This window comes from Corvus moneduloides, chromosome 10, assembly GCF_009650955.1.
Source record: "Corvus moneduloides isolate bCorMon1 chromosome 10, bCorMon1.pri, whole genome shotgun sequence".
Taxonomy (NCBI): domain Eukaryota; kingdom Metazoa; phylum Chordata; class Aves; order Passeriformes; family Corvidae; genus Corvus; species Corvus moneduloides.
This window is the reverse complement of record NC_045485.1, coordinates 28,538,774-28,563,888: the sequence shown is the minus strand read 5'-3', so window position 1 is coordinate 28,563,888 and position 25,115 is coordinate 28,538,774. Positions and strand designations below refer to the sequence as shown.

Here is a 25,115-nt window from a genome sequence, read left to right as displayed (position 1 = left end):
TCCCCCGAGGCTGTTTCCTCTTCCCCTGTCACTTGTTCTCTGGGAGCAGGACCCGACCTCACCTGGCTGCCTCCTCTGGTCCTGCTGGGGTCCCCCCTGAGCCTTCTTGTCCCCAGGCTGTCCTCAGCTCCCTCAGCCCCCATTGTCACTTGACCCCCAGCTGGAACGTGGTGGGGACACTGGGAGATGAGGACAGCAGGACACTGCGATGGAGCTGGAGCCGTGGGAGATGAACAAGACAATTTATTAACAGCAGGACCAGGATGGGGCCTTGGCCACGCGGGGAGGGGACAGGGGGGTCTGGAGGTGCCACGGGGGTCAGGGGGTGGGGACAGGCAGGTGGCTGGAGATGTCCGGGAATGGGCAGGGCTGGTGGCTTGGGGGGGTCTGGGGGTGCCTCCATGTGAGGACAGTGGCTCAGAGCAAGAGGGTCTGAGGGTGCCACAGGCTCAGGGGGTCTGGGGACTGACAGGGACAGTGGTCCGAGGGGTTCTGGCGGTACGTCCGTGTGGGAACGGTGGCTCGGGGGGTGTCTGGGGGTGGGGACGGGCAGGGACAGTGGCTCGGGGGGTCTGGAGTGCTGCCGGCACTGCCCCTGCCTGCGCGGCCAGAGGGGTGACGGAGGTGATGGGGAGGGGTGGGGACGGGACAGGACGGAGGGGGTTCCAAAGTGCTTCCAGTCCGCGTTCAACGCAAGGGGAGGGGAGGAAACCGTATTCACAGCAGGGAGGGGCAGGGGGCTGGGGGGGGCCGTGGCAGCCCCGTCCCAGCGAGCCCCCACGGGGCAGGAACCGGGGCCACGGGGAACCGCCGGGGAACGCGATGAGAACGGCAACAAAACCGGCTACGGGGAGGGGATCCCGACCGGGGGGCCGCGGGGAGCGGCGGGGGGGGGGCTACTCCTTGGCCCTGCCGATGATGGCGAGGATGTAGAGGAAGATGTTGATGATGTCGGTGTAGAGGTTGAGCGCGGCGAAGATGTACTCCTCGGGGCTCAGCGCCAGCTGCTTGTTCCCCAGGATCAGCTGCGTGTCCACTGCCAGGAACTGCGGGACAGCGCCATGTGGGGGGGCCCAAGGCAGCAGCAGCTCCCACAGCCCCCCCCAACCCCAAACCAGCCAGGAACCCCGAGCACACCCTGCACCCCCCAGCCCAGCCCACATCCTGCTGTCCCCACCGAGCTGGAGCAGCCGGCGGTGCCGGCACTGCGCCCCCCCCAGCAGGAATCGGGGATCCCGGCCCCCCCGACTCACGCAGGTGAAGAGCAGGGCCCCCAGCGAGGCGTAGACGATGTCCACGATGCGGTTCCGGATGAAGATGCACAGGATGGAGAAGAGGATGAGCACGACGAGGCAGATGATGAGGACGCCCCGGCACGAGGTGAAGTCGTACTTGGTCTGTGGAGAGGGGGATTGGGGGGGATCAGACCCAGCAGGGACTGCAGGGGGAGGGGTCATCCCTCCGTTCAGAGGCCCACAGACCCAGCAGGGAGCTGGGGTGGGGAAGGGAACAGGTCCTACACTGGTTGGGAGCCCCCCAGGCCAGCAGGGAGCTGGGGGAGGGTTGTACACCCCATCTGGGGTCCCCAGGCCCAGCAGGGAGCTGAGGGGAGATCACACACCCCATTCCCAGGTCACACACTCCCAGGAACCCGGCAGGGAGTCAGTGGGGGGTCACACCCCTGGTCTGGAGCAGCCCTGCCCGGAGCGGGGGCAGCCCTGGCGCTGACCTGCAGGGAGAAGATGACGACGGTGAAGCAGACGACGACGGTGATGCCGACGGCCATGATGACAGCCTCGGTGTCATAGAAGCTGGCGATCATCCCCACCATGTAGGACAGGCTGACAGTCAGGATGGACTGGGAAGGCAAGGGGGGAACCCATCAGGCCTGGCACCCCGAAACATGCCATGTGCCCTTAGCTCAGCACCCCCAAACCTGCTCCGAGACTGGCACCCCACCCAGCTCAGCACCCCCAAACCTGCCCCGAGACTGGCACCCCACCCAGCTCAGCACCCCCAAACCTGCCCCCAGACTGGCACCCCACCCAGCTCAGCACCCCCAAACCTGCCCCGAGACTGGCACCCCACCCAGCTCAGCACCCCCAAACCTGCCCCCAGACTGGCACCCCACCCAGCTCAGCACCCCCAAACCTGCCCCGAGACTGGCACCCCACCCAGCTCAGCACCCCCAAACCTGCCCCGACACCCCCCTGGTGCAGCACTCCCAGTCTTCCCCCTCAGCCTGGCACCTCCAAACCCGCTGTGTGCTCCCCGGCTCAGCACCCCAAACCCACCACACCGTGTGCCCCCAGCATGGCACCCCCAAACCTTCCCTGTGCCCCCAGCCCAGCACCCTTACACCCCCCCACACCGTGTCCCTGGCCCAGCATCCTGGCCACCCGAAAACCCGCTGCTGTGCCCCCCAGCCCACCAGGGACACGAGGTTCCAGGGGTGCTTGCGGCGGAAGTCGCCGCAGCAGCTGAGGACGATGAGGGAGATGAAGAACACGGCGTAGGACACGTAGTACGTCCACACGTTGCGCTGCACGAAGCCCCGCACGCCTTTGACGAAGGTGAAGACGGTCACGAAGGCGAAGGTGACGGTCAGCTGCAGCGTGAGCACCAGGAACACCTGCGGACAGGGGGGCGGGTCACAGGGGGCCCCCCCGACGCCCTGCGCCCCGCCCGGAGCCCCCCGCGTCCCACCTTGCGGATGAAGGCCTGCCGGATGCTCTTGTCGTCCCAGTGCGCCGACGGGAAGTCCTGGTTGTCATAGTAGGAGGGGGGCCCATCCTCGTGGTAGGTGCTGTGCAGGGGGGCTGTGGGGAGGGGGGGACACTGCTCAGGGAGGCTGGGGTCCAGGGGGGTCCCAGGAGCCATGGGGAGTGGAGCTCTGTGCCTCCCAAAGCCAGGTGTCACAGCTGACACAGCTCTGGGCAGTGTCCCCCCTCCTCCCAGGGTCATGGCCAGCGCCATCCCAGGTGGGCAGAGTCCCCCAGTTGCCCCCCAGGATGTGTGGGGCACGAGCCAGGACCCACAGGGGGGTCCCCGCTGCCCCACTTGGGCCCCCTGAGCTGTGTGAGCTGCCCCCACCGTCTGCACAGCCGGGCTGAAACAGGGACAGCGCTGCCAAAACGGGGCCCTCCCTCCAAGGCAGCCCCCCCGGCTGCCCTCAGTGCCCAATGCCAGGGGCTGCCCCGCACACCCGAAGCCCCCAGACTCACAGCAGCCGGGGGGGGATCACACACCCACTGGGAGCCCCCAGCTGGGAGCCAGAGGAGTCACACACCCCATTTGGAACCCCCCCAGCCTGGAGTGCACCCCCCAACCCCCCTGTCCCCACTACTTACAGTCCTGGTCACCAGGGACCATGGGCTGGGGCTGGGCATAGGGCGGCTGCGCGTAGGGGCCCTGTGGGTAGGGCCCGGGCGGGGGGTACGGCCCGGGGGGGTACGGCCCGGCAGGGGGGTACGGCCCCGGTGGCGGGTACGGCCCCGGCCCCTGCGTGAAGCCCGGCTGCGGGTAGGGCGCGGGGGCGAACTGCGGCTGGGGGTACGGGGCCACGGGGTAGGGGGGCTGAGGGTAGGCTGGGGGGGCCGCCGGCTGCTGCTGCCCCGCGAAGCCATCGCTCGTCACCAGGAAACTCTTCTCGTGGGACATGGTGTCCCGCAGGCTGCGGCCGCCTTGGTGCTGTGGGGGGGGGGGGGGACAGGGGGTTAGAGCTGGTGGCATCATCCCCCGGGGCTGTCACCCACCTCCTCATCACCCCCACAGCCATCGTCCCCCTCTGTCATCACCCACTACAGCCACCAGCCCCTCATGGCTGCGTCTCCAACCCCCCCAGCCATCACCCCATCCTCGGCAGCCCCACACGGCCCTCACCCTCCCACAGCACCGCCGCGGCCATCACCCCTCCGTGGCTGTCACCCCTCCACGGCCATCAGCTCCCACCCCCTCAACCCCGCCCTCGGGCAGCCCTGGGGGTCCCCGCCACCGGGGGGTCCCGTCCCGCTGCCCCCGCCACCAGAGGGTCCCGTCCTGCTCCCCCCGCCACCGGGGGGTCCCGTCCCGCTCCCCCCGCCACCGGGGGGTCCCGTCCCGCTGCCCCCGCCACCGGGGGGTCCCGTCCCGCTGCCCCCGCCACCGGGGGGTCCGGTCCCGCTCCCCCCGCCACCGGGGGGTCCCGTCCCGCTGCCCCCGCCACCGGGGGGTCCCGTCCTGCTCCCCCCGCCCCCAGGCCCGCACAAGATGGCGGCGGCGAGGCCGTTGCCATGGCAACACCCCCCAGGGCAGGGGGCGACGTGCGGGGCCTGGTGCGGGTTGGGGGGCTCGGCCATGGCGAGGGGCGGTGTGCGGGCTTGGGGGATCGCTGTGCGGGACCGGTTCTCGCCGTGATTACCGGCAGCGGTGCGGGGGAGCTCCGGCGGTGCCTCACTGCCCCGTCGGGCCGTCACCGGGAACAGCGGGGTCCTGCCAGGCCCGGCCCCAGTCCCCGGCCCCGGTCCCCGGCCCCGGCCCCGGCCCCGGCCCCACCTCATCGAGCCGAGCGGGCTCCGCCGCAGCCCCGGGGCCGCCCCCGCTCCCAGGGCCCGGTTACAAAACCGGGCGGTGCGAAAGCGGCGGCTGCGCCCTAAGCGAGGATCGCGCACCCGGCACCGGTGCCCGTACGGTACCACTGAGGCGGCGGTACCGGTGCGGTGTCGCTGCCTGTGCCGAAGCGGTGCCGGTACGGTGCCGCGGCCTGGCAGGTACCGGTGCCGAAGCGGTGCCGGTGCGGTGCCGCGGCCTGGCAGGTACCGGTGCCGAAGCGCTGCCGGTGCGGTGCCGCGGCCTGGCAGGCGCCGGTGGCGGTGCCCGCGCGGTACCGGTGCGGTGCCGCCGCTGTTCCGATGCCGCAGCGGCCCCGGCCCGGCCAACGGGCAGCGCCGGCCGGTGGCGCAACCGCAGCCGCCGCGTGACGGCCCCGCGCCCCGGGCGGGCGGCGGGACGGGGGGGCTCGGCCCTGCGGCACCGCGGGGGCGGCACCGACACCGGGCGGGGGGCGCATTTAGGGGGGCAGAGAGAGCCTGGGCGGTTTCCCCGGGGGTACGGAGGGCACGGCGTGTGTGCGGCATGGGAGACACCCTGAACGGGGTCAGGGGGCATGCGGTGCACCCCACATGGGGGGTACGGAGGGCACCCCGAACGCGGGGGCATGGGGTGCGGGCACTATGGGGGCACGAGGTTTGGGGGGCTCAGGGGGGTCCGCAGCACGTGTTGGGGGGGCGCAGGAGGCTCGCAGCACGGGGTGCGGGGGGTGCAGGGGGTGTCTGCATCACGGACTGCGGGGATGCGGGGGGGCACGGTGTGCAGGAGGACTCGCATCACGGGGTGCGGGGGTGCCCGCAGCACGGCGTGCGGGGGGCGCAGGGATGCCCACAGCCCGGCGGGCGGCGTTGCGGGGCTGCAGGTGCTCCCGCATCACGGGTTGCGGGGGTGCCGCCGCCCGCCCCCCCACCGGTTCTCTCGGAGCCCCGTAAGCCGCTTTGCCCTGACGCTCGGTAAAGCCCCACCGCGGCCTATTTACGGCAGCAGCGAGCCTAATCCCCGAGCGCTGCCGCTGGGGGAACTGCCGGGGGCCTCCCGCTGTGCCCGTGGCCGCGGGGTCCCGCTCGGCCCCGCTGCCCCCGCCCCGCTACCCCCCCATCAGCCCCTCCTCGCACCGAACCCGGGCGCTGCGGAATGCGGCAGCCGGAAGCGGCGGAGGGAACCTCGCTCGGGGGAAGCCCCGGGGCCCCCGCGCCTCCCGCTCGCCGCCCGACCCGAGCCCCCGCCGGAGCCCCGAGCCCCCCGAGCCCCCCGAGCCCCCGCTCACCGGCCGGGCCGAGCTCCGCGGGTCCGCTCGCTGCGCGCCGGGGGCGGGGCCTGGAGGGGGCGGGGCCTGGAGGGGGCGGGGCCTCGGCTGTGCCCGGCCCGCTGAGCCGGAGGGGCGGGGCCTCCCTTGGGGGCGGGGCGTGTGGTGATGAGAGCGCCCCCTGGTGGCGGCAGCGCGGACCGGGCGCGGGCAGCCCCGGCCCCGCCCCCGCCGTGTCACGCGTGAGGCCGGTCACGTGTCCCCGGTAACGCGAAAGGGACGGTCACGTGACCCCGTCACCCGTGGGGCCGGTCCCGTGTCCCTGTGGCATTCCCGTGTCCCCCCGTCACCCGTGGGGCCGGTCCCGTGTCCCTGTGGCATTCCCGTGTCCCCCCGTCACCCGTGGGGCCGGTCCCGTGTCCCTGTGGCATTCCCGTGTCCCCCCGTCACCCGTGGGGCCGGTCCCGTGTCCCTGTGTCATTCCCGTGTCCCCCTGTCACCGGTGGGGCCAGTCCCGTGTCCCTGTGTCATTCTCCTGTCCCCCTGTCACCGGTGGGGCCGGTCCCGTGTCCCTGTGTCATTCTCCTGTCCCCCTGTCACCCGTGGGGCTTTTTCCGTGGCCCTCCTCACATGTGGGGTCAGCTCCTGTCACGTCCGGGGTCAGTTCCGTGTCCCCTGGTCACTCGTGGTGCCGCTCACGCACGAGGGACAGTCGCTTGTCCCCCTGTCACCCGTGGGGCCGGTCCCGTGTCATTCCCGTGTCCCCCGTCACCCATGGGGCCGGTCGCGTGTTCCTGTGTCCCTCTCGTGTCCCCCCGTCACCCGTGGGGCTTTTTTCCCGTGTCCCTGTGTCATTCCCGTGTCCCCCTGTCACCCGTGGGGCTTTTTCCATGTCCCCTCGTCACGTCCGGGGTCAGTTCCGTGTCCCCCGGTCACTCGTGGGGCCGATCATTCCCGTGTCCCCCTGTCACCCGTGGGGCTTTTTCCGTGGCCCTCGTCACATCTGGGGTCAGTTCCTGTCACGTCCGGGGTCAGTTCCGTGTCCCCTGGTCACTCGTGGTGCCGCTCACGCACGAGGGACAGTCGCTTGTCCCCCTGTCACCCGTGGGGCTGGTCTCGTGTCATTCCCGTGTCCCCCTGTCACCCGTGGGGCTTTTTCCGTGGCCCTCCTCACATGTGGGGTTAGCTCCTGTCACGTCCGGGGTCAGTTCCGTGTCCCCCGGTCACTCGTGGTGCCGCTCACGCACGAGGGATAGTCGCTTGTCCCCCTGTCACCCGTGGGGCCGGTCCCGTATCATTCCCGTGTCCCCCGTCACCCGTGGGGCCGGTCCCGTGTCCCTGTGTCCCTCTCGTGTCCCCCCGTCACCCGTGGGGCTTTTTCCCGTGTCCCTGTGTCATTCCCGTGTCCCCCCGTCACCCGTGGGGCTTTTTCCATGTCCCTTCGTCACGTCCGGGGTCAGTTCCGTGTCCCCCGGTCACTCGTGGGGCCGCTCACGCACGAGGGACAGTCGCTTGTCCCCCTGTCACCGGTGGGGCCGGTCCGGTGTCCCGCGTGAGGCCGGTCCCCGTGGTCACTCTCGGAGGGATGGCCGCGGGTCCCCACGTCCCGCGTGGGGCCGCTCCCGTGTCCCCACCCTGGCCCCGCCCCCCGCCCTTCCCCTTCCCGTTTTCGCCCCGTTTCGGTTTCGTTTCGCGGCCGGGGCGGAGCCGCGCAGCGCCCGGTGCGTGGGGGGGCCCTGCCCCGCGGGGGGGCCTGCGGGGTCCCCACGGGGCTGCAGAGGTCCGGGCCGGTCGGGGGGGTCCCGCCCCGGGGCTGCAGGGGGGTCCCGCCCCGGGGACGCAGGGCGGGGGCCCTTGGTAAGGGAGATGCGAGGGGGGGACACGGACGTGGGGTTTGGGGAGGGGAGTTGGGGTCACCCGTGGTTGCACGGGGGGGTCCTCGGTCCGCGGGGGGGGAGGGGGTGTAAAGGAGCCGAGGGAGATCCCACCCTCCAAATGTGTGGGTGCCCCAGGATGGCAGGAGGGGTGCTGGAGGTGCAGGGGGTCCCCCCCGACGCCCCGGAGGAGCTGCTGGTCCTGTACTTCGAGAGCCGGCGGCGTTCGGGGGGGGGGCCCTGTGCAGAGCTGCCAGCGCCTTGGCCCCCTCCTCTTCCTCACCTTCGAGGACCCCCAGGGTAAGCGCGGGCCGGGGGTCCCAGTTCCAATGGGAGCCCTGGGATGCGGTGTGGGGGGGTCACAGTCCCAACTAGGAGCACCGCGATGGGGTGTGCGACCATCCCGGTCCCAGCTGGGGGCACTGGGATGGGATTTGGGGGTCTCAGCCCCACTGGGATCACTGGGATCAGGTATGTGACGGTCCCAGTCCCACTGAGAGCACTGAGGGGGGCTGTGGGGGGTCCCAGTCCCACTGGGAGCACTGAGGGGGCTGTGGGGGGTCCCAGTCCCAACTGGGAGCACTGAGGGGGGCTGTGGGGGGTCCCAGTCCCACTGGGAGCACTGAGGGGGCTGTGGGGGGGTCCCAGTCCCACTGGGAGCACTGGGGGGGTTTTGGGGGGTCCCAGTCCCAACTGGGAGCACTGAGGGGGGCTGTAGGGGGTCCCAGTCCCAGTCCCAACTGGGAGCACTGAGGGGGTCTGTGGGGGATCCCAGTCCCACTGGGAGCACTGAGGGGGTCTGTGGGGGGTCCCAGTCCCACTGGGAGCACTGAGGGGGGCTGTAGGGGGTCCCAGTCCCAACTGGGAGCACTGAGGGGGTCTGTGGGGGATCCCAGTCCCACTGGGAGCACTGAGGGGGTCTGTGGGGGGTCCCAGTCCGAAGTGGGAACACTGAGGGGGCTGTGGGGGGTCCCAGTCCGAAGTGGGAGCACTGAGGGGATCTGTGGGGGATCCCAGTCCCAACTGGGAGCACTGAGGGGGGCTGTGGGGGGTCCCAGTCCCAGTCCCAACTGGGAGCACTGAGGGGGTCTGTGGGGGGTCCCAGTCCGAAGTGGGAACACTGAGGGGGCTGTGGGGGGTCCCAGTCCGAAGTGGGAACACTGAGGGGGCTGTAGGGGGTCCCAGTCCCAGTCCCACTGGGAGCACTGGGCGGGTTTTGGGGGGTCCCAGTCCGAACTGGGAGCACTAAGGGGGCTGTGGGGGGTCCCAGTCCCAGTCCCACTGGGAGCACTGGGCGGGTTTTGGGGGGTCCCAGTCCGAACTGGGAGCACTGGGGGGGTTTTGGGGGGTCCCAGTCCCACTGGGAGCACTGAGGGGGGCTGTGGGTGGCCCAATCCCACTGGGAGCACTGGTGAGCAGTGCTGGGTCCCCGGGGGTCACAGGGGGGAAGGGGGTGCTGGGTCACCCCCAGTGACCCCAGTTTTCCGCTTACAGATGCACAGAATGTGTTGGCCCACGGCAGCCACAGGTTGGGGGGGGCCGAGCTGGAGGTGCGCCCGGCCCCCCCCTGGGACCCCACCCACCTGCTGCTGCATGGCCTCGATCCCCGGACCACCCCCGAGCACCTGGACTTACCCCTGGAGACCCTACTGGGGGTCCCCCCCGGCACTGTCACCCAGTGCCAGGGCCCTGCGCCCGGCTGGGGCCTGCTGCGCCTGCAGGACCCCCTCGCCCCCCCAGGTGGGACTGGGGGCCACGGAGGGGACAGCAGGGTGTAGAGGGGCGGTGGGATGGGGATGCCGGGGGGTAGGGGGTGATGGGGTGGGAGTGCAGGGGCTGGGGTGACAGGGTTGGGTGACAGGGACAATGGTGCCAGGGGTGGGAGTATTGGGGGGCTGGGGGATCTGGGAGCACCAGGGTGGCATTTCGGGGTGCGGGTTCTGCTGGGTGCCCAGCCCCGAGACGCTGGCGTGGGGGTGGTGGCACCGCCGTGGGGTTCCCGGTGTCCCCATCCCACCGCCGTGCCGCAGAGCTGGCGTCAGCGGAGCAGCGGGCGCGGCAGCAGGGGCTGGCGCTGCTGCGGGTGCCGCGGAGCCCCTCGGTGCTGGTGCGGGCGGCGGCGGCGCCGGCGCTGAGCCGGGACCTGCTCGAGCTCTACTTTGAGAACCGGCGCAGCGGCGGCGGCTGCGTGAGGGACGTGCGGCTGCTGCCAGCTGGGCGCGGGGCCGTTGTCACCTTCCAGGAGCCAGCAGGTGAGCGGCCGCCAGCGGGACCGCCACTGGTGCCAGGGGACCGTGGGGAGCCGCTCTGGGCCACTGGCTGCCCGTCTGTTTGTCCCCCCACAGCCGCAGAGCGGGTGCTGCAGAGGCCACACCGGCTGCAGGACGTGGTGCTGGAGCTCATCCCCCACTACCCCTTCCTGGAGCCGCCGGAGGAGAGCACGGACCTGCCCCTGGACACAGTCCCCCCTCTGGACAGGGCCCCTCCTCCTGACACGGAGCCCCTGCTGGTCATGGACCCCTTGCTGGACATGGAGTGCCCTCCGGACACAGACCCATGCTCGGACACAGATGCCCCTGTAGCAGACACGAACCCCACACCGGACAGAGCTGCCGCAGTCCCAGCGCCGGCAGCACCAACATCACACCCGGTGCCGGAGCAGCCGTCACCCGCCGTCCCTGGCGGGAACAAGGACACAGAGGGGTTCAATGCCGTGCCCAGCCAGGCCCAGTGCCCGGGGCCTGTGTCGGTGGTGGTCCCGGAGGCGGTGTCGGCGGTGCTGGCGCAGGATGAGGCGCTGGTGCCAGCAGAGCCGGGAGCTGTGCGGTACCTGCAGCAGCACTACCAGGACGTGCTCGACAGCATCCCTGAAGTGTCCCTGCTGCCACTGGAGGGGGGGGACATCTCTGGGTTCCGGGTGAGCTGTGGGAAGGGGTATGAGCTGTGGGAAGGGGTATGAGGTGTGGGAAGGGGTATGAGGTGTGGGAAGGGGTATGAGGTTTGGGCAGGGGTATGAGGTGTGGGAAGGGATATGAGCTGTGGGAAGGGGTATGAGCTGTGGGAAGGGATATGAGGTGTGGGCAGGGATATGAGGTGTGGGCAGGGGTGTGGGCAGGGGTGTGGGCAGGGCTCTGTGCTGTGCTCCCACCTCCCTGTGCTCATGGCACATCCCAGTGCCAGAGGCTGCCGGGCCCGTGGTGCTGCCCGTACTGCCTGCAGGTGAGTGGGGAGCCGGACAGGCGCTGGTGCCCAGGGGCTGATCCCCTTGACCGTCTCCTGACAGGTGAGTGGGGAGCCAGGCCGGTGCCAGGCAGTGGTGGATTTCCTGCAGAGCCTGCTGGACTCGGTGACCTCACACCCCACAACCCTGCACTTCCCTGGCATTGCCCGCTTCCTGCGGGACCCAGCTGGGCAGAGCCTCCTCCGGCAGGTGGAGAGCCGCTTCCAGTGCATCATCCAGCTGGACGGTAAACCCTGGAGCCCTCCAGATCCCCAGGTGCGGTCTCGTGGGGAGGGGTCTGGCAAGCAGGTGCCATTGTGCTGGTCGCTGCTGTGCCGGAGCAGCGTTGGTGATGCCACCCCTCGATCCCCACAGCCGGAGCTGGAGGAGCTGCTGCCCCTGAGCAGCCACTGCGACTCCTGGCACCAGGACCTGCCTGAGGACAGCAATGCCACCGCTGACAATGGTGATGATGGTGACAATGCCTTTCACTCCAACGTAGGTGAGGGGCGAGGGGGCCACTTTGGTGCCCACTCTCCAGGTGCTGCGGTGGGATGAGGGGGCCATGGGTGCTGGTCCTCCCCCAGGACATGGTGGGGCCTCATGGTTGACACCCCGCTGCTCCCGCAGAGGAGATCAAGGAGGTGCTGGCAGCGCTGCACCCCAGCGGAGACGACGACTGTGAGAACCCCAGCCTGTGGCCTGACACTGTCCCCGGCACCGAGTGGGACCCCGACGCAGAGTTCCCCAGTGTGGCCGGTGGGGAGGGTGCCAGGGAGCTGCTGTCGGACACCAGGGTGGAGGAGGAGGTGCAGATGGCCCTGGCCATCCAGTACTCCATGGAGAGCACGCGGTGCGAGGAGATGGAGCTGGCGCGTGCCACCGCTCTGTCCCTGCGCTCCTACTGCCGGGAGCAGGAGCAGGCTGAGGAGGATGCCGGGCTCCTGGCCGCACTGGAGGCCTCGCTGGAGGAGGCGCTGCTGGCGGCAGATGTGGCGCAGGTGACGGTGTTCTGCTCCTTTGAGCAGGATGTGTCGGCGGTGCGGCAGGAGCTGGACTGGGTGCTGGTGGGACAGCTGCGGGCACAGGAGGTGGTGAGCGAGCGGCTGCGGGCGCTGCCGGCCGCCGGCCACTGCACACTGGCCCTGCTGCGGCGCCGGCACGCCGTGCACCTCAGCCTGTGCGGTGACACCGCCACACTGCGCGGCTTCGCCAAGTACACGGCCCCTGCCGCCCAAGACCTCGTGTCGATGCTCCAGCGCCCGCTACCACCGGGGCATGGTGCCACCGCTGTCACCACTGCCACCGCTGTCACCGCTGCCACTGCTGCCACCGCTGCCACTGCTGCCACCGCTGCCACCGCTGCCACCGCTGCCGCTGCGCGTTGGGTGTGCTGGGACCCCTCTGGCACCGCTGTCCCCTACGCCCCCGAGGCAGCGGCGCAGCTGGAGCAGGCCTGGTTGCGTCGGGAGCGCAAGCTGGATCTGGTGCTGGATGGGCGGCCCTTCACCGTGGATTTGGAGCGCATGGAGGAGTTCAACATTGGCAGTGCCCTCGCCGTGCCCATCTGCCGCAGCCAGCCCCCGCTCGAGAGCACCTCCTGCCTGCTTGGTGCGTGTGGCTGCTATGGGGCCAGCCCTGGCCCTCGCTGTGCCCACGTTCACCGGGGCTTTTTCCAGCAGAGCCGGAGGTGGCTGGGCTGGAGGAGGAGGTGCGGCTGCTGGCCCTGGCTGAGGACTCGGAGGAGTTCGCTGACGCCGTGCGCCATTTCTACGGGACACTGGAGGAGCTGCACAGCCAGATCAGCATCGTGCAGGTGGGTCCGGGGATGTGGGACCCCCAGGGTGTCCCTGTGGCAGAGCAGTGACACAGCGCTGCCCAGCAGGTGCAGAAGCTGATCCATCCAGTGCTGTACAAGCAGTACCAGCTGAAGAAGGGCAGTGTGAAGCGCGCCTGTGCTGCTGGCACTGTCGTGGAGCGCATCCTCTTCCATGGCACCACCAAGGCCTCCAGCCGCGAGATCTGCCTGCACGGCTTCAACCGCAGCTTCTGCGGGAAGAACGGTGAGCGCCGGGCAGGTGTGGAGTGACCTCGTGGGCATGGTGCCCTTGGTGTGGGAACAGGGTGCTGAGGGAGGCATGGTGTCACCAGCATGGGAACGGTGTGCCAGCGGGGGAACGGTGCCATCGGTATGGGAATGGGGCACCAAGGCAGGCGTGGTGGCATCGGCATGGGAACACGGTGCCCATGTGGGCCTGGTGCTGACAGCATGGGGACAGGGCGCTGGGTGCCATTGGCATGGGAATGGGGTGCCAATGTGGGCACAGTGCTATCGGTGTGGGAACGGGGTGCTGAGGTGGGCACGGTGCCATTTGCACAGGAATAGGGTATCATGGGTGCATGGGAAGGAGGTGCCATCGGTGTGGGAACGGGGTGCCAGGGTGGGCACCATTTGTGCAGGAATAGGATGACCGTGGGTGCATGGGAAGGGGGTGCCAAGGTGGGCGTGGTGCCGTTGGTGTGGAATGGGGTGCCGATGTGGGCCCGGTGCCGCTGGCACACCCCCCGTGCCCCGGCTGACGCCTGGCCCCGCAGCCACGCTCTATGGCCTCGGCGTGTACTTTGCGGCGCGCGCGGCCATCTCAGCACGGGACCGGTACTCGCCGCCCAGCGCCAAGGGCACCAAGTTCATCTTCGTGGCCAAGGTGCTGACCGGGGAGTTCACGGCTGGGCAGCCGGGGCTGCGGGCACCCCCGCTGCGGGAGGGGTCCGGGGCCCACCAGCGCTACCACAGCGTCGTGGATGACCCCCGGCAGCCTGACATCTTCGTCGTCTTCAACGACACCCAGGCCTACCCCCAGTACCTCATCACCTGCCGCTGCCGCCGCCGCCGCCATGGGGCCCCCCCTGACCCCCCCGGCAGCCGCTCTGGTTCAAGGACCCCCCCTTAGCCCCCAGAGCCTCCTGGCACTGGTGCCACTGCAGGGGTTACGGTGTCCAGGGGCTCAAGGGGGCCCTGCCATGGGGACTTGGTGTGCAGGGAGGTTCCTGCCCTGCCCAGGAGCTTGGAGTGGGGGGATCCTCACTTGGGGACGTGCCTGGGCACCCTTGTGCCAGGGCAGGAGGTGGACAGGAGGACTTGGGGTCACCAGTGTGACACCAGTGAAATTTGTAATAAAACTGCAAATAAAATTGGGAACAAATTAGAGCCTTTTGCATGGCTGGGATTGAGGTGGGACTGTGGGGAGGGGGTCCCAGTCCCAACTGGGAGCACTGGAATAGGAGGCAATATCTATGTCCCAACTGGGATCACTGGGATTGGGGTGGATGGGGTCCCAGTCCCAACTGGGAGAGCTGGGAGCTGGGGTCCAGCAGAGCCTGGCTGTGTTCCCCCTGTGAGGTGGCTGTTCTGGGTGGTGGCTCTGGGCCACCCCAGGGCTGGACCTGGCCACTCCTGCACCTCTCCCTTCTCCCTGCATCCTGTTTCCTGCATCCTGCCTGCTCCCTGCTCCCCACCTGCTCCCTGCCTCCTCCCTGCCTGCATCCTGCTCCTTTCCTGTTCCTGTGTCCCAGTGGCCCCCCGAGCTGTGCTGGGGGGACCCGGGTGCCCACCCTGCGGGTGTGGGCAGAGCCCCCGCTCTCGGCAGTGCTGGCAGCGCCGGTGCCCACCGGGCGAAGCCCTCCAGCAGGCAGCAGCGGGGGGACGGAGGGGTGCACAGCCTCCCCTCCACGCCCGCTTTGCCCACTGAGATGCCCCGGGTCACAGGTGGGCGAGCGCAGGGCCGGGGGTCTCGGCGACACCCGCACCCCTTTGTGGAGCCCACACGGAGCGGGCACGAGTGTGACACCAGCGGCTCCAGCGCCGGCCCCGCGGGCACGGGCGGTTCCAGGGCAGGGCTGGCCGTGGCACCGCGCCGGCGTGTGCCAGCCCCGCTGACGTGTGCCAGCGCTGGGATCCCGGGGGGCATCGTGCCAGCCGTGCCAGCCCCGCGCACGTGGCGTCAGCCCCGCTCCCCGGGGAGCGCCGGCGGAGGGAGGCGAGAGCCGAGAGGGACGGGGCTGCAGGAGAGGTTCTGGCCGCTCACCCACCCCTTCTGCAAAGTCCGGTGCCCCGCGCCCCGCGGGTGCCCCGGCCAGGGAGTGCCCGGCGCTGCCGGTGCCAAGCGTGCCGGACCTTTGTCCCCTGACGCCGAGGGGCCCGCGGGGCCCAGCGCCACTGAAAAGGGCCCTTTGTCCGGCTCTGGCCGGGGGATTCGCTCCCTGCGCCCGTGCCGGCACCGGCACATGACCGCGGCAAGAGCGGCTGCGCCAGCACCAGAGCCGGACGGACGGAGCGAGCGGCAGCCCCGGTACGGCCGCAGCGAGATCGGGTGGGGGGTTTGAGCCTTGGCAGGTGCTACGGTGGGGACCGAGGGTCCTGTCGAGCCGGGAAAGGGCCCCGACCTCGGCGCTGCCGGTGCCACATTGCACTGCCCCGGTGTCGGGTCCCGGGGGGTCCTCATGTCACCCCGGTCCTCGGTCCTCGGTTGTCTTTGCGCTCCGCGGGGGGGGTGAGGTTGTGCTGGGGTTGCCGGGGTCGGTTTGGCGTGCGATGGCCCCGATGAGGCACACGGTGGGGCTGGGGGTCGGGGGGGCTGTGCCGTGCGATGCCACGCCAGGAACTGGATGTGGCGGGGGAACCGGGTGTCTTTGAAGCCCCCGAGACCCCCCCAGTGCGTGTGGGCACACGGGTGTTCTGTGCCGTGCACACAGCGGTGCCCGCTCCGGGGTTTGCCTGCAGCCAGCCAGGGCCGGGCACACGCGTGTCCACCTGTGTCCACACCCGGCTGTGCACACGCACCGAGGGGCTGCACACACGCCTGTTCTCGGCTCCAGATCCCTTTGCCGGTACCGGCTCTGGTTCCCGGCACCAGCTCTGGTTCCCACCGGCTCTAGCTCCGGTTCCCACTGGCTCCAGCTCCTGTTACCAGCTCCGGTTCCCACTGGCTCCAGCTCCTGTTACCAGCTCCGGTTCTCGGCACCAGCTCTGAGTCCTGGCAGCAGCTCTGGTTCCCAGCACCAGCTCTGAGTCCTGGCAGCAGCTCTGGTTCCCAGCACCGGCCCTGGATCAAGGCACCGGCTCCGGTGCCCAGCACTGGTCCCAGGCACCAGCTCCGGTTCCCGGCACTGACTCCAGTCCCCAGCCCCATCTCCCCAGCTGCACTGGGGATCCCTGGCTCCCAAGCTCCCGAGCTGCCAGACCAGACGCCCTCCTGCAGTGCTGGTGGCTGGAGCCGCGCTCTGGTCCCCAGCCAGAAGAGAGACCGGTGGCCAGCAGGGTATGAGCACCACGCTGGAGCCTCGCCGGAGCCGTGCGAGGGCCGAGCTGGGGCTCCCATCTCATCCCTCCGCCACCGCGCTCCCCTGGGCTCTGACTGCGGCAGCCGGCGGCGGCCCGTGCACCGTCACCCGTGCCACCGTCACCCGTGGCCACCGTCACCCGTGGCCACCGTCACCCGTGCCACCGTCACCCGTGCTGCTGCCCGAGCCGTGTGCCGCTTATGTGCCAGCGGTGTGCCGGTGATGTGGCCACGCTGTGCCGGTGCTGTGCCCACGGCTGAGCGCCCAGCCGGGGCGGGGAGAGCCGAGCGGCTGCGGGACTTCCCTGCGGGAGCGCGGGGCGGAACCAGCCTCGCCGGGAGCGCTGGGCGGGGTTCACCCTCTCCACACTGGTTGCAGTGGTGAGAGTTAACCCTCTCCGTGTCTGGTGTACTGGTCACAGTTACCCTCTCTGTGCTGGATGTACTGGGTGCACTGGTCAGTTAACCCCTGGCTGCTCGGTGTACTGGGAACATTGGTCAGGGTTAACCCTCTCCATAGTGGATGTACTGGGGAAAGTTAATCCTCTCCGTCCTGGATGTACTGGGTGCACTGGTCACCCGTGCCATGCTGGGTGTACTGGGAGTGCTGGTCGGGGTTGGCCCCTGGTGCTGACTGTACTGGGAGCACTGGTCGGGGTTACCCCTGTGCCGGTTGCGCTGGTCAGGGTTAATCCATCCCGCGCCGGGTGCCCGGGGGTGCGTAGGGTGCGGAGGGTGGGGCGGTGAGATAAGGCGCCCCCCGCTGCCCGCCCCCCGCCCCGCCTCTGCCGCGAAGCCGGGGCCGGTGCCGGTGCTGGTGCGGGCGGAGCCCCCGGGGCCATTTTCCCCCGGAGCCCCCGCGGTACCGGTGCCGGTGCTCCCCCTCGGTGCCGCATTCCCTCCGGAGCCCTCCCGGTGCCGGTGCCGTTTCCCCCCCCGGTCATGCCCCCCCGTCGCGTCCCGGCGGACATCGTGGCGCTCGGTGAGTCCCCGCGCGTGGGACCCCCATCACCCGCTCCGCCGTGGAGCCGGGAGTGGCGGAGGGGCGGCTCGGGGGATGCTGCGGGGCTGCCGCAGGGCGGTGGGGGGGCTGCAGGAGCCGTGGGGGCTGGGGGCTGCGGCGTGGAGGGGTTGTGCCGGAGGGCTCTGCTGGGGGTGCGAGGGGTCTTTGGGTGCTGGGACCCGAGTCTAGGGGCGGGGGGGGTCCCTATGGATGCCCCTGCGGGTGGGGGGAGGCGGCGTGTCAGGCCCGGGGTGGAGAGGCTGCGCGGGGGACGTGGGCGATGGAGCCGGTGACTCAGGCTTGGCACCGCGCCCCCCACGCCCGCCCCCCACCTACTCCCCCCTCACACCTGCTCCCCTCACTTGCCCCCCACGCGCGCTCCCCCCTCTTCCCCACGCCCACCCCCCGCCTGCCACTCCACTGCCGGGGGTGCCGGTGATGCTGGTGGGTCTGGGGGCGCCGGTGATGGCGGTGACACCGGGGTCCGAGGGTGCCGACGGGGCCGGGCGCTGTGATGTCGGTGATGCCGGTGGGTCCGAGTGCCGGGCCCGGTGATGCCGGGGCCGGTGGCTTTCCCGGGTTCGGAGCTTCTGCAAATGGCGCCTCGGCCGCGGCAAACGCCCGGTGCTGCCGGCTCCTGGGGGAACGGGCCCGAGCCGCTGTCAGGGCTGCGGAGGCGCCGGGGCGGAGGTGGGATCGCGGAGGTGTCGGGATGCTGGGGGCAGGATCGCGGAGGTGCCGGGATGGCGGAGGTGCCGGGATGGCGGGGGCGGGATCACGGAGGTGCCGGGATGATGGAGGCGGGATGGCGGAGGTGCCGGGATGGAGAGGGCAGGATCGCGGAGGTACCGGGATCACAGAGTCATCCCCGCCGCTACCGGCACCCTCCGTCCCGCTCCCCTGGGAGCGCTCCTGGCACTGAGGGGCTGCAACCGGCACCGACCCCGCGGGGCGCCCGCCCCAGCCGAACCCCGGCAGCCGCTCGCAGACACGGAGCCGGCCTGGCCGCTGCCCCGCTGCCGGTGTGGTGTTGTCCCCCATAGCTTCGGTCTGGTTGTTCTGCCCGTGCACGCCCCGGCTGCGGCGGCACTGGCCAGGGGTCTCACGGGCGAGTTCCCGGTGCCGGACCGGCCATCACCGAGGCTCCCTGCCCGTCCCTTCGCCGCGGTGGCCCCGTGGGGACCGTGTCCCTGGCAACACCACTCTGCACGGCTCGGCACAGACCCCGCTTCCCGGGGCTGTCCCGAGGGGTTCTGGCACCTCCGGGCGCCCCGTGGTTCTGCTGAGTGCTGAACCGGGTCTGCGTATGCGGGCGCCTGCCGGTGCTGCCGTCCCGGTGCCCGGGACCGTCTCTCTGCCGCAGGAGCCGGGGTCAGCGGTGCCGGGGATCCCTGAAGCGAGAAGGAGGGCGGTGGCGATGCTGCGGGTCCCTGGTGCCCCGGTGCCGGGGGTCCCTGAAGCGAGAAGGAGGGCGGTGGCGATGCTGCGGGTCCCTGGTGCCCCGGTGCCGGGGGTCCCTGAAGCCCGAAGGAGGGCGGTGGCGATGCTGCGGGTCCCCGGTGCCCCGGTGCCGGAGGTCCCTGAAGCCCGAAGGAGGGCGGTGGCGATGCTGCGGGTCCCCGGTGCCCCGGTGCCGGAGGTCCCTGAAGCCCAAAGGAGGGCGGTGGCGATGCTGCGGGTCCCTGGTGCCCCGGCCGGGGGTCCGTAGCGTACGAAGGCGATGGTCCCGGTACCGGGGGTCCCTGACGCCGACCCTCTGTTACAGGAGCCGGGGTCTGCGGGCAGCCGGGGGCCGGCGGCGATGGCGGAGGAGAGCTCGAGTGGCAGCAGCGGCTCGCCTGGCGCCGGGGACACGCTGCCCTGGAACCTGGGCAAACACCAGCGCTCCCAACGAGCCAAGGCAGCCGCGGGCAACGGGACGGTGCTGGACCCAGCCGAGAGAGCGGTCATCCGCATCGCAGGTACGGCCCGGGGGACCGGAACGTGTCCGGGGAGTCGGCGGGATGTGACACGGGACGTGTCTGGGGAGTCGGGCCGTGACTGGTGGGCTCGGCATGAGCCGGGGATCTCGGACGTGACCCGCGGGGGGATGGAGGGGTCGGAGCGGGAGGGACGGTGTCTGGAGGCCCGTGGGGCGATGCCGTGGGGGTCCCACGGGCCGGGGGATCGAGGGGTGGCAGCGCGCTGGGGGCTGTGCCGCTTCCCGGGGCAGGGAAGCCGCCATGGGGGATGCCGTGCCGTGCCGTGCCGTGCCGTGCCGTGCCGTGCCGTGCCGTCCCCATACGGCTTCCAGTGTATTCCCCTCACGGAGCACTCAGCCCCCCCCGGCACAGAACCCTCCCCCCCGGCTATTTCCGTTACACCTCCCTGTCCTTCCCCGCCTCCCTCCCTCCCTCCCCGCCCCCCCGTCGCTGTCCCCGCTCGAGTTTCGGGGCATTAGTGTCTATTTTTAGGGGATGACGATGCCCCGGCCCATGGGGCCGATTCCCCCCCATTTCCCCCCCCCCCGCCCCCCCCAGCTCGCCCACGGCTGGGACTGGGCTCCGTTGGGGGTTGTTGGGGGCCGCGGTGGGGCCCTCTCAATGCTCCCCAGGTGGCACTGGGAGACGGAGCTTTAAAAATCCCTCGGTGCTCCTGGGGCTGCTGGGGAGTCCCAGGCGGAGTGACGTCCCTGTCCCCCCCAGCTGGAGGGCACGCGGGGGTCTCTGTGAGGGGCTGAGCGTTCACCAGAGGAGGGGGCGCCCGGTCTGCCCCTCGAGCGAGGGTGGGGAGGTCAGGGTGCGAGCCAGGGGGTCTCTGCCCGGGCTCTGGGGTGCCCCAGGCACCCCCCCCCCCCCATCCCTCATCACCTGCATCCCCAGCCCCACACTGTCCCCTATCATCTGGGACCCCTGTCCCTTATCGCCCACCCCTCGCCCCCTTTGCGCTCCTTTGGGCACCCGTGGGTGCCCCACGGACGGGGCCAGCAGTATCGGGGTTCGGGCAGTGCCACATCCCCAGCACCGTGTGACCCCTTTGGGGGGCGTAGAGGATTTCACTCGCCCCATGCCCCATGGGGTGCCCTGCCCCGAGGGCTGCCCGGCCCCTGGGTGCCGTGTCCGTGGGCGCCGTGTCCGTGGCTGCCGCTTCCGCGAGTCGCGGCGCGCGTCGGGGCGGTGTCCGGCGGTTCCTTTAAAGGGCTGGGCGGGGGCACGCCCCGTCCCCTGTCCCGTCCCCTGTCCCGTCCCGTGCCCCTGCCCAGCCGCGGGGTGCGGGGCCGCTGAGCCGCTGGACACGCCGGACACGCCGGGCACCCCGGACCCCGGCCCCGGCGCCCTCCCTCGCCCCCCACCACCGCCCTCCGCCGCCATGGCCACCGCCGGCCCCCCTCCCGCGCCCGAGGAGCAGGACTTCATCCAGGCCTACGAGGACGTGCGGGAGCGCTACAAGGGTACGGGACCCCTGCCCCACCGCGGGCCGGCCGGGGGGCGCAGTGGGGCGCCGGCCGCGGGGGGGGCAGCGGGGTAGCGCGGCCGCTCATTCCCATAATTGGGCACGACGGGCACCGCCGGCACGGCCCGGGGGGGGGGACACGGCGGGGGGGACGGGGGACACGGCCCGGCACCGCGGACCCCAGGGGGAGCGCCCCGGGCTGCTGCCCTCGCCGGGGGCTCGGTGACCGAGGACGGGTGGGGGGCTGTGCCCGCGCCCGCCGGAGCGCCCGGTGAGATCGGTGGCGGCGTGGTGGGGCGGGGGGCTCCCCCCGAATGCTCTGGGGACGGAGGTGCTGCCGGGTGGCTGGGGGCGGCGCGGGGGGGCGCGGGCGGCGAGGGTGCGGCGGCGGGGGCCAGCGGAGCTCCGGTGCTCGGCTGTGGCAGTGGTGGCACTGCTGGCTAGCATTGGTGGCATCGGTGGCATCTCGGGGTATGCGCTGGGCAGGGGTCTGACCCCGGTGCTCTCCACAGTGCCCCCGGTGCCTGCGCGTGGCCGAGGGCGCCCCGGTGTCGCGGCAGCGGCCGCGGCCATGCCCTTACATGGGAGCGGGTGCTGCCTGCGGGGGCAGCCCCCCCGGCCCCACGCTGGGGGTCCCAGCTGCCCCCACTGCGGGGTCCTTCGCCTGATGGGATCTGGCAGCTCCCACCAGAGTGGGACCCCAGCGTTGGGGTGGTGGGCACGGCCTGCAGCCCCTGCTTGGTGCCGCCACCAGTTGTGCCACAGTCCCGATATCCCCTGGCTGAGGGACCCCGGTGCACTCGGTGCTGTTGGGAGTAGCTCGGCACACCCAAGCCTGGCAGATCTCATCCCGGCCCGGGTGCCACTGGCAGGGGTGGCACACGGTTCGGCAGCTGTTGTCCCTCAGCGGTGCCAGGGCACCGTGGGATGGGTTGGTGTGGCTCGGCTGGTGGTGCTGGGCAAGTGGCAGAGGTTCAGTGTCACCATGCTGTGCCACCTCACCGGGTGCTGGCAGGTGTTCATTGTTACCATGCTGTCCCACCTCGCTGGGTGCTGGCAGGTGTTCATTGTTACCATGCTGTGCCACCTCCCCAGGTGGTGACACTTGTTCCTTGTCACCATGCTGTCCCACCTCACCGGGTGCTGGCAGGTGTTCCTTGTCACCATGCTGTGCCACCTCACAGGGTGCTGGTGGATTTGGTTTTGAGGTCCTGACGTGGGAGTTTGGTGTCATTCTGCTCCCACCTCACCAGGTGCCAGCAGGCTCAGTGTCACCATGTGGTCCCACCTCACCGGGTGCCGGCAGGTTTAGTGCTGTAGGTCCTGGGGCAGGTGTTTGGTGTCACCGTGTCACCCCACCTTGTCGGGTGCTGGCAAGTTTGGTATCGCCATGCGATCCCACCTTGCTTGGTGCTGGCAGGTTTGGTGCTGTTGGACACGGGCCGAGTTCAGTGTCACCACGCAGTCACTTCTCACTGAGTGCCAGAGGCTTTGGTGTCACTGCGCAGTCCCTGGCTGGGTGCTGGTGGGTGTGGGACCCGGGGGGGGTTCCTGTCACTCCTTGCCAGGTGCTGGCGGGTTCAGTGCCGTGGCCCATGGGGTGGGTGTGGATGCCCGGTGGCCGAGCGGCCAGAGGACGGTTTGTCTGGAGGAGTGGTGATGTCAAGGCTGAGTCAGCACAGCCGGGAAGCGTCACAAGCCAGGCAGGCGGGAAGGGTGACACAGTGGCGGTGGGCACGGAGCCCATCGGAGCTGGTGATCCCTGCCAGCACGGCTGGCACGTGCCATCCCTGAGGCTCAGAGCCCAGGGGGACCCAGCAGCCACTCTACCAGGGACTCTGCCATCCATGGGGCAGGGGCTGGCAGTGCTGGTGGTGGCCCTGGCATGGGGCTGGGTGCTGGGGGTACTGGGATCTCCAGGTGAGGTGGGCACCGGGCACCTCGTGCTTTCTCCATCAGAGCTGTTACTGTGGCACAGTGCCCGGCGTGCACTGAAACCAGGCTGGAGGACACAGTCTCCACTGCCACCGTCACCACTGCCACCATCACCACTGCCACCGTCACTGCGGCAGCTGGGCCCCGGGCTTGGCACGGCGTTCATCCACAGTCACCTGTGGGGGACAGCTGGGCCCCTGGGACACCCCCGCCCTTCACCGGGGTTGTGGAGTGGAGACCACACCAGGGTCCCTCCCACTGTCCCTGGAGATGGCCAGTGCTCACAGTGCCATAGCCAGTGTCCCTGGGAGTAGAAAGTGACTGCATTATGGTGGCTATGTCATGGTCCCTCCAGGTATCCTTGGGGTTTGGGGGCTGGCTGGTGTCCGTGCTGGGGTCCCTCCTGGTGTCCATGCTGGGATCCCTCCTGGTGTCCCTGGGGATCTGGGAGTACTGATAGCCACAGTGACGATGGTGGCTGCAGTGCTGTGGCTATGCTGGAGTCCCTCCTGATGTCCCTGGGGCTTGGAAGCTGGCCAGCATCCTGTGTGTGGTGGCCAGCAGCTATGTTGGCTACAGTGTGGTAGCCTCCTGGTGTCTCTAGGGCTGGCCAATGACCGCAGTGGCTACGGTGGGGTGGCTGTTCCGCAATCTCTCCTCATGTCCCTGGGGCTTGGAAGCTGGCCAGTGTCCTGCGTGTGGTGGCCAGCAGCTATGTTGGCTACAGTGTGGTAGCCTCCTGGTGTCTCTAGGGCTGGCCAGCAACTGCAGTGGCTACGGTGGGGTGGCTGTTCCGCAATCTCTCCTGGTGTGCCTGGGGCTCAGAGACTGGATGGTGGCTGCAGTGGTTGAGGTGTGGTGGCAGTGTCAGGGTCCTTCTCAGTGTCTCCAGGGTTCTGGGGGTGGCTGTGATGCAGTGGCTGGTGGCCACAGTGGCTGTGGTGGCTGCTGGCCACAGTGGCTGCAGTGGCTGGTGGCTGTGCTGGGTCTCTCCTGGTGTCCCTGGGGCTCGGGGGTTGGCCAGTGGCTGTGCTGGAGGGGCTGAGCACCTCCCAGTGTCCCCAGGGCTGGCCAGTGGCAACAGTGCGATGACCATGCCACAGTCCCTCCTGGTGTCCCCAGGGCTGGCTGGTGGGCACGGTATGGTGGCTGTGCTGGGTCCCTCCTGGTGTCCCCAGGGCTGGCTGGTGGGCACGGTGTGGTGGCTGTGCTGGGTCCCTCCTGGTGTCCCCAGGGCTGGCTGGTGGCCACGGTGGCCGCAGTGCGACGGCAGTTCCCGGCTGGGCTCGGGGCTGGTGTGGCCATGCAGAGCTGAGGCTGAGGCCTGGCACCACCAGCTGGCACCGTGCCAGGGGCTCCCACCAGCCCCCAGACGGTGGTGCCAGTGCCAGCGGGGGGAGCTGGGGGGGTCCTCTGCCCCCTCAGGGACAGACACCCATGCAGCACTGCTGGCAGGGCAGAGCTGGGCTGAGGCCCCATGCCCCGGGGATGGGCCCTACTGGCAGGGGAGCTGGGCTGAGCTTGGGGGGCTGTACTAGGTGAGGGGGGGGGCTGGGCGTGGGGGGCACTGTGTGTGCTGGGTGGGAGGTGGGGTCTGTGCTGGTGGAGGGGTCTGGACTGGTGGGGGGGGTCTGAGTTGTGGGACCACGCTGGTGGGGGGGCTGTACTGTGCTTGGGCGGGCACGGGGCTGTGCTGTTGAGGGGGTGCTGGGTTGTTTTTGATGGGGCGGGGTCTCTGCCCTACCGGGGGCCGGGGAGGGACTCTGTGCCGTGCCGGGGGGCTGCGAGGCCGGTCCTGGCCGGTGGCGGGGGGGGGCGGTGTCGGTGCCGCAGGGGCGGGGGGCTGCGGCGGCGGGGCGGGGCGGGGCCGCGGCCGGGGGGGCGGGACGGACCCGCCCCGGAGCTGCGGGACCGGCCGGCAGCGTGCGGGAGCGCGGGCAGCCATGGAGGGGGCGCGGGGCATCCACCACGAGATCGCCTCACTCAAAGGTACCGGGGGAGGGGGCACCGGGAGGGGTCTCAGGGCCAGGCCCACGGGGACCGGCGGGAAGTCCGCGTCCCGGGGAGGATTCCGCGTCCCCCGGGGGGGGGGTGGGCGCGTCCCGGGGAGCTCCAGCCGCGCCGCATCCCTCCTGTGCCAGTGTCGCAGCGCAGGCAGGAGAGCGGGGGTCACCGGGAACGCCCCGGCATCACCGTGGGTGCCCCGGCATCACCGGCGTCACCCAGAGTTTCCCGGTGTCACCAGGCCCGTGCCAGGCACCGCCGTGCCGGTGCCGTGTTACCGAGCCGTGCTGCAGAGCCGGCGCGCTGGGGCGTGAGTAACGGGCGCCGGCGGATGCCGGTCACGGGGCTGCTGGCGGCTACCGGCCCCTGTGTCACCGCAGCGGGCAGAGAGCCACCGCGGGGCCCGGCACCGCAGCGAGCCACCGGGCCGGGCTCGGGCTGGAAAGGAGCCCGGCGAGGGTCGGCATGTACCCGG

At 70.8% G+C, this 25,115-nt stretch overlaps 3 protein-coding genes across 10 annotated transcripts in view; 2 read left to right on the top strand and 1 right to left on the bottom strand.

The window, feature by feature from the left end:
* Positions 1 to 219: 219 nt before the first annotated feature.
* Positions 220 to 5,963, bottom strand: GRINA (glutamate ionotropic receptor NMDA type subunit associated protein 1). 2 transcript variants are annotated; one of them, XM_032119147.1, is made up of 7 exons: positions 5,855 to 5,963; positions 3,351 to 3,690; positions 2,707 to 2,819; positions 2,432 to 2,632; positions 1,730 to 1,858; positions 1,254 to 1,397; positions 220 to 1,046 (listed from the first exon to the last, which is right to left on the bottom strand). In XM_032119147.1, the coding sequence occupies exons 2-7, from the start codon at positions 3,658 to 3,660 to the stop codon at positions 897 to 899; spliced, it is 1,047 nt and encodes a 348-aa protein (XP_031975038.1). In that variant the 5' UTR covers positions 3,661 to 3,690; positions 5,855 to 5,963; the 3' UTR covers positions 220 to 896. The 2 variants fall into 2 exon arrangements, with proteins under 2 accessions (XP_031975038.1, XP_031975039.1); XM_032119148.1 differs by lacking the exon at positions 5,855 to 5,963 and adding an exon at positions 4,400 to 4,487 and having other exon boundaries at positions 221 to 1,046.
* Positions 5,964 to 7,793: 1,830 nt separating this feature from the next.
* On the top strand, positions 7,794 to 14,135 carry PARP10 (poly(ADP-ribose) polymerase family member 10). The gene is given in 11 exon segments (XM_032119127.1): positions 7,794 to 7,936; positions 7,938 to 8,007; positions 9,202 to 9,447; positions 9,738 to 9,959; positions 10,053 to 10,624; positions 10,991 to 11,203; positions 11,303 to 11,429; positions 11,558 to 12,538; positions 12,610 to 12,743; positions 12,813 to 12,990; positions 13,523 to 14,135. Coding segments are annotated over 11 exon segments (3,207 nt in total). The 5' UTR covers positions 7,794 to 7,828; the 3' UTR covers positions 13,879 to 14,135.
* A 2,921-nt stretch (positions 14,136 to 17,056) lies between these two features.
* The window catches only part of PLEC (plectin), a 50,547-nt gene continuing 42,488 nt past the window's right edge, over positions 17,057 to 25,115 (top strand). For 3 of the 7 annotated variants that reach the window (XM_032119074.1, XM_032119071.1, XM_032119070.1), the window contains exons 1-2: positions 17,057 to 17,248; positions 19,035 to 19,230. In XM_032119074.1, coding sequence (XP_031974965.1) covers positions 19,071 to 19,230 — 160 coding nt within the window. In that variant the 5' untranslated portion in view covers positions 17,057 to 17,248; positions 19,035 to 19,070. Of the gene's footprint in view, positions 17,249 to 19,034; positions 19,231 to 20,596; positions 20,700 to 24,545; positions 24,626 to 25,115 lie in introns of those variants that run through there. The other 4 variants (XM_032119083.1, XM_032119080.1, XM_032119085.1 and 1 more) reach the window with 2 other exon arrangements.